Raw genomic sequence first — 7539 nt, 5'->3', positions numbered from 1 at the left:
AAAGCTATTTTAAAGAGGGATATGAAAGTAAAACTGTACATTCACTAGGTATTTTTTCAGTCATTTTACTGACTTCCACTAGGTAAGAAAATACAATTTTGTATTAGTATCTCGTGCTTGAGTGTATGAAAAGAAACCTCCTACCCTACATGCTGAACTGCCTCCTGTATTTAAGTTTGTAAAAATTTTCCAAGTATATAGCACAAGTGGAAGTAGTTTCTCATCACTTGAAATTGAACTAGGGTGTTATATATTACAGACCAAAATAGTACACACCTTATTTAAAAGGGTTGAAACATATTTTTTTTTTTATTACAATTGTCAAATTCATTTCACTAGTAACTCAGGAATTAGGAACACTTTTTATATATATTTATATATATATTTAAATGCCTGCCATTTTCAGTGTATTGGCTATACCCTAGCCAAAAAAAAAAAACAAACCAAACCCAAAACCAAAATAAAAACAAAACAACAAACCCCCAAAAACAAACAGAAAGGAAAACACACAACACACAGGGTGGGGAGGGAAGGGGAGAGATTGCAAATTCACCCCACAAACCAGATCCAAAGGAACACCCAACCCCCAAAAAACCCCAAAACAACCCCAAAACCCCAACAAAAACATTTGGTCACTATTTACAAACAGCAAAATAAAAGGTACCTACAGAAAAGCAGGGAAAGCATTGGCTGAAAATGGCAGTCATTCCCGGACAGGCAACAAAGAAATCACTTTATCCATATGCCATTCTCACCCCTGTTGCTGTGGAAGGATGCTTTGCCTGGATTTGCAGCATCCCCCCCCAAAAAAAAAAAACCCCTTACAATGTTATTTTAGTGACTGGCAACGGTGGAAAAATCCCAAGAACCAAGGCTATGGAGCTGCCTCAGAACAGAGTCTGTGTGTTTGGGTTACATCATCCACTGCTCTTGAAACTTTCGTGTCTTTGTTTGTTTGTTTGTTTTGAAAGATGTCAAACTATCCACTCCAATAATAAGAAACAAATTACCACTTGGTTTATACTTACTATTGCAGTTACAGGGACTAAGAGAAGGACAAAAAAAAGAAAGAAATTTAAAATGAATAGGAGGAGGAGTGGCAGTAAAAATAGTATTTTATTCCCTTGCCCACCCAGTCTGCTTCTCCCTCTCGTTCCCACAGCAACATTACAATCAGAAAAAAAAAAAAAAAAAAAAAAAAGAAAAAAAACAGAAAAAAAAAAAAAAGGTTGAGGGTGTGGGGAGGGGAAATACAGGGTAAAAACAGTCAAATCACAATAGGAAATTTTCAAAATAGGTTATTCAGTTTAGTCGTCTTCATCCCCTTCGTCTTCAGGTTCTCGTTTTCTCTTCTGTCCCCGTTCTTCATCTAGAAAATAAAACACAACTTGAGTCAGATGAGCGCTCCCTCGTGCTGCTGAGAAGTTGGTGCTGCTGAGAAGTTGAACAAGTTCAACAAGCTGCTACATTGGCAACTGCCTCGCTGTCAAAGGAGCAGGAACACAAACAAACACCAGCCTGCTTTTTAGAAAATGGTATTTTACTTTTTAAAACATATTATTTCATCTCTAGCAAAAACTGGATTGGTGCCATACCGGGCTCTTCTTCATCTTCATCATCGTCTACCTCACCGTCGTTGTAGCCTTCTTCATCCTCCTGGATTTAAAAATAAAAAATAATAATAATTAAAAAAAAAAAAAAGATTTACAAAGTCAGTTTCAGTGCAGGACCTTTCACAACTTGGCAATATCCCAACAGGATTTTACAACAGAGAGAAAGTCCTTGAAGCATTTGAAACAAAAGCCAAATAAAAAGGCAGGCACTTCCCACACACTTATATAAGTGCAGGTTTTTTTGCTCCAGTGTAACTGGACTCTGGCCCAAGTTTCGTTGCAGAAAATCACAAGCAATCAGAGCAGCCACTTCTAGCTTCAAACCTTCAGCCAGAGAATAGTTTTATACTTCAACTGATATAGAGCTGCAAATTTTGTTGATGTCCTATTGATGCCAGGAGACGTTCTAGGGGCAGAGAGAGTTAAAACACAGACACCTCCAGAGCCTGAGTTGCTGCTGTTGGTTTTGAGAAGAGGTTGACCAACCAATTCAGGAGTGGCAGTTAAATATCTAAGACTGGTTGGTTGGAGGACAGATAATAAAACCTCCCACAGTCAAATCTGAGCCCCATTCCCAGTGGTTGTGCTAACAGCAAAGTCTCAGCAGACTGTGACCAGCTCATCACACCCTACACACTAAGAACTAAACCCAAATGGATGGGGCCGGGCTCTTCTCAGTGGTGCCCAGTGACAGGACAAGGGGCAATGGGCACAAACTGGAACACCAGAAGTTACAGACAAACCTAAGGAAAAACTTCTTCACTGTGAGGGTGTTGGAGCACTGGAATGAGCTGCCCAGGGAGGGTGTGGAGTCTCCATCTCTGGAGATGTTCAAAACCCACCTGGATGCTTTCCTGTGCAACCTGCTGTAGGTAACCTGCTTTGGCAGGAGGGTTGGACTAGATGATCTCCTGAGGTCCCTTCCAACCCCTGTGATTCTGTGACCACACTAAAAATTTAAGCATCCTGAAGAATCACAAGGTAGAACCTTGTTGTGAGATCACAGGGTCAGTAATTCAGGTACCACTATCTTGTCTGTACAGAGGCTGTAACCCCAGCCCTTCAAAGGCATCACAAACCAGGTCTGCAGATCTTCCCCAGTGGTTTTTGACAGCTCAGCGAGCAGAACGACTTCATGTCCATGGTCACTAGATGGCAGCTGGCTCATAGACAGGCATGCCTCAAAGCCACCCCCCACTGCCACGCTTCTCCAGTGAAAAAGGACACCCTTCATGTACTAAAAGCCTCCAATATTTGGTCTGTTTCTTGCCAACTATTCCCAGTTAAGAGAACATTCACTCCACACCCATTATTAACTGCAGAAATCCTCACCTCCTCTTCGCCGCTCACATCCTCCTCTTCTCCTTCCTCCTCTTCCTCCTCATCTTCTTCATCTTCTACTACCTGAGCGTCATCATCGTACTCCTCTTCTATACAAACAAAATTATCCACTCAGACATTTAAAGTTTACTGTTTCCTCCCCCCCCAACATTGCCATCTGAGATGTGACCTCCTACCAACACAAGGAGCAAACTGGAAGCGTTTTTTAAGGGCAGTACAGAATTAAAAGCAGCTCTCCAGCTGCCAGACAGGACTAGATGTAGCCCTGTGCCTCTTTATCCTGCTGACAGGGTAGTGTGGCAGCTGGACCCATGGTCTGAGCTGCTCTAGGGCTGCAAGGGGCCTTGGCAGTAAGTCACGGCAGCCTGGGGACTGCTTGAGCTTCAGCTGCTCCAGTTCCCACGACAAGACACATTTCTGAGCCTGTGGGACACTTGCAGCTCTTCATTTGCAAGTGTCCATCTGCTCCCACCGGGGATAGAGCAGAACCTGACAAGCCAACCATGCACTGGGAACCCTCCCCAAGGGAGACCTCTTGCCTTTACACTGCCAGAGCGATGTAAGAGCGTCACACACAATCCATCTTATGGGTTTGCAATCTCTTTTCAAGAGGAAAGAGATGAAATGCAACTAGCCCAAGCAATAAACCAGAAACCATTTTTCCATGCTGCAGGAATAGTGTTACAGAGCTGCTTTTTTTTTCATGCACTTGAACCCAGGCCCAGACTTGTGTGCTCTGATGAGGAGAACCTGTCCCTGCTGTACCTGGCTGAATGCACAGCTCTGCCAGGCACTGCCCTCACCAGAGCTCACATTCAGCACTCGAGGGGGAAAAATGCAAGTCCAGCTATTCTGCTTTTGCTGTGCAGTTGGGTTTGAAGAGTCTAGCAAATTCCCCCAACTCAGCCGGATACTCATCCGACCGATGCGCTGGTGCCTCCCAGTGCAGTCTGCTGGGGAGGCACAACAGCACCTACAGTCACACTGAGACACACTCTGCATTTTCCTAACGTTACAGAAGTTGTTTGCTGCTTCATTCGTGCCTTTCACAGAGCTTGCCCCCAGGCAGACTTCACTACACACACCCTCCTCTCTTCTGCCTGATTTTTTTTGCCTCTACTTTGTCCTCATGGAGTAGCTACAACCTCCTATTAATGCCTTGGCTCCTTAATTCCTTGGCTCAGCTGTTTGTTTCTATGCCCAGTCTGGTTCTCCACCCCACCCTTCTCCATCAGGGTCTACACAACTGCTCATACTTCCCTGATCACATTATTCCTGGAAAACTGCACTGTGTGCATGCCATCCTTTCTTACCCAGTTCTTCCCTATGGCCTCATCCCCTGGGCTTTACTCTTCCCTGAACTCTTTCAGTGCTTTACTCCTCCTCCTGGCCCCTTTCTTCTACCACTCTTCCACTCCCCACCCTTGACTATAGATACAGCTGAGGAAGTAGCTCTTTCAAGTCCTAACCATCTCCTCTCCCCTTGTTCCTTCAGAGGACACTGAGATACTCCTGCTTTACACGAGCCAGAAAGAGCTGCTGAGGACATTCCTTCTCCTGCCAACAAGTCAGGGCTGGAAGCAAAACGTACCACAGAGCACATCAATCGTACACCAAGTAGCACAAATTCACTTACCATCTTCATCTTCCTCCTCGTCGTCTAAGCCCTCCACGTAGCCCTCTGCATCAGAGTCCGGCGCTTCTTTGTCATCCCGATCTTTCACTAGAGATAAGACTGAGAAAGTAGCTCTTTCAGGCCCTGCCCATCTCCTTTTCCCCTCGTTCCTTCAGAGGACACTGAGGTACTTCTCCTTTACATCAGTCAGGAAGGAGCTGCTGAGAACACCCTTCTCTTGCCAACAAGTCAGAGCTGGAAGCAAAATGTACTAGGCAGCATATGGATCTTTTAACTTACGTACACCAAGTAGCACAATTCACATACCATCTTCATCTTCCTCCTCGTCGTCTAAGCCCTCCACGTAGCCCTCTGCATCAGAGTCCGGCGCTTCTTTGTCATCCCGATCGTAGCCATCGAGGTATGTGAGTTGAGGGAGGAGCTTGAATACGTTTTCTCTATAATCATTCAAGTTGGTTACCTCGCAATTGAAAAGATCTAGACTCTTCAGGTTTTCTAACTTTTTCTGCAAAGAAACAAAAAAATAAAACTCTCCAGTTCATTGTTACAACAATTCTCTACAGAGCAGCGAAGGCAACAGCGACCAGAGTTAAAGTGCTCAAGAGTTTCTCGTGTCAAAAGGGTCATTTTGGTCTCTGCCGACTAAATTGGTGTGGAAGAGAAATGTGCAATGCCTGGAGGCTGCTGCTTTGGTATCTAAAATGTTCTCTCAAGTTCAGCATCTCACAAAGTAGAAGACTGAAGTTTGGGAAAAAGGTAACGTTCAAAATCACACACGCTGCGAGGGGCTGAGCTAAGAGTAAATATTAGTCCAGTCAGTTATCCCAAGAGCACAAGGAGCCAGTAATCAGGTATTTTTAAACTACTACTTCCAACGGGAGAAGAAACAGACTATTCTTTGGACACAATAATTTTGCTAAAAGAGATTTTAAAAATATTGATGATTGTACTTTAGCCTTTGGAAAAATGCAAAAAGGCTCAGAAACTGAACAGGAAATCAATTCCTGCTTAATTTTTATTTATTTAATTATTTATTGAGGAGGTCTGCACTAGCCACAGCACTTCAAAGGACTAACAACAAAAGCACGAGCAGTTGAGGATTTGTATCAAGCCTTATGAAGTTATCTCCCTTTTGGAGTTCAGTATGTAGAGCAACAGTGACATCAAGAAAACAATAAGCCTGAAGCTGGGAGCAGCTACAATCCTCTCTCTCATCTGTTAAGTTACATGAGTTGAACTGCTCTGCTCTCCCCTTCTGCTGGGGGAGAGGAGATCCAAGCTGGGCTCATCCAAGAACTGCTCCTTGAGACGTTTTAAGAGCAAGTCTATTGGAAATACACGAGTTGAAACGCTTTAATTTCTGGACAGCAAAGGACACACAACCCAAAAACTAGAAAACAGCACTACCAGAACTGATATGTGGATGCTTTTTGGGACTGCAACCTGACAAACTTGATCTCAGCACTTGAAATAAGAGGCAGAATGACCGTGAGCACGAGAGGTGATGGAAACCAGCATGAACGAGTCAGAAGCTCCGTGACCTCTGCCCAGCTGCAGCGAGCGAGCCCAGTTCGGAGGCACACGGTGCTGCAGCTGGTTCCTACTATCACCACCTCCCACTGCACCCCTGGGTGGTGATTTTAGACCCAAAACTTCATGGAAAACACACTGAGCTCAAAGCAGAGTGTCAGGGAGACAGACCCGCAGCCCAGGCCACCATGTGGAAGCCACTAGAGGGAAGCAGCCGCTCACGCTGCGGGCACAGCCCGGGGCAGGGCTGTGGGACAACCAGGGCATGGCCAGAGAGATAAGCACCCAAAACACTCCACTGAGAGTCACTTTGGACTTTCCAAGCCCAAAATACCTCTATACTCATCCCAAAATTAGGGTTTGATTTCACCCCATGCCACATCAACTTACCAGAGGTTCTATTGTACCGAGATCTTTAATTTTGTTGCCGCTTAGATTTAGATGCGTGAGGTTCGGACACTTTTCTGCCAACACTTCCAGTCCTCCTGAGATTCTGTTGTCGCTTAGCTCGAGCTAAAAAGGCACATAAACATCTTGAGTTTTTAATGCAAACACGTTATCAACAAAGCAGTTTGGTCAGTTAAATGATGGTTTTTATACAAACAGTTATTTTACACGGGTGGGAGTGTAAAGTGTAAAGTGCAAAGAGGGAGGAATGATGGCATTTTATTTTATATAGGAGGATATTTTATTTACCTTCTTAAGTTTGTTTAACTTTGGTAAGTTTGCAACTGAGGTTAAGCCTACGTTGATTGTACTTAAGAATTCCAGCTCTTCAAATTCATCTGTAAGACCTTCGATTTTGCCTTCGTACGACCTACAGTTGTCAAGAACGAGTTCTTTAACCTGGAAAAGAAAAACAAACAACGCAAAATGTGGGTCAGACCTTCTGCAAAGGGGGATAAAGATTTCAATTCCAAGCAAAGGATGGCGTGGATCAGGCAAAAATAAGACATTCCAGTCAATTGGTCAGTATGCCAAAGGTTATTTTCGGTGTCTGATCCCTATTTTTGCTGGCATGCCAGGTCAGTAATGTTTCAGAAACACAGATATTTGGGTTTTTTGCTTCAACTGTCCACTTTTGTATTGTTCTATAAATGGTATAAAACAGTTCAAACCCACTAATCCTGGCTTAACCGATGGGGTTGTTAGAAGTTGTATTGGCTTTGGTAAATATGAGCAGTAAGTGTTCTAAAAAAATATGAAACTCATCTATGATTTTTAAACTAACTTGCAATTTAAGACACTCTATACAACTCCTGTGTTATTTTAAACTAACCTACAACTTCAGACACTCTAGACAACTCCTGTGTTATTTTAACATATGGCCAGTTGTTAAAATAGCTCCTGTCTGCATGCAAAAATTATTTGAGCTTTTCAAGCGTGGAGAGATCATTGTCTGCTCAGACACTCCTGAAA

At 43.7% G+C, this 7539-nt stretch overlaps 1 protein-coding gene across 1 annotated transcript; it reads right to left on the bottom strand.

Moving 5' to 3' along the window:
• Nucleotides 1-1098: 1098 nt before the first annotated feature.
• On the bottom strand, nucleotides 1099-6966 carry LOC104519593 (acidic leucine-rich nuclear phosphoprotein 32 family member A; the record flags this gene model as incomplete). The annotated part of the gene is made up of 7 exons (XM_010176450.1): nucleotides 1099-1369; nucleotides 1596-1656; nucleotides 2946-3043; nucleotides 4591-4677; nucleotides 4897-5095; nucleotides 6511-6633; nucleotides 6817-6966. Coding segments are annotated over 7 exons (780 nt in total), but the record flags the coding sequence as incomplete, so codon positions are not given.
• Between the last annotated feature and the right edge of the window lie 573 nt (nucleotides 6967-7539).

The sequence above is a fragment of the Antrostomus carolinensis genome, unplaced genomic scaffold (genome assembly GCF_000700745.2).
Source record: "Antrostomus carolinensis isolate BGI_N321 unplaced genomic scaffold, ASM70074v2 scaffold39609, whole genome shotgun sequence".
NCBI lineage: Eukaryota > Metazoa > Chordata > Aves > Caprimulgiformes > Caprimulgidae > Antrostomus > Antrostomus carolinensis.
The sequence above is the reverse complement of the archived record's forward strand: the minus strand, read 5'-3'. Positions and strand labels throughout refer to the sequence as shown.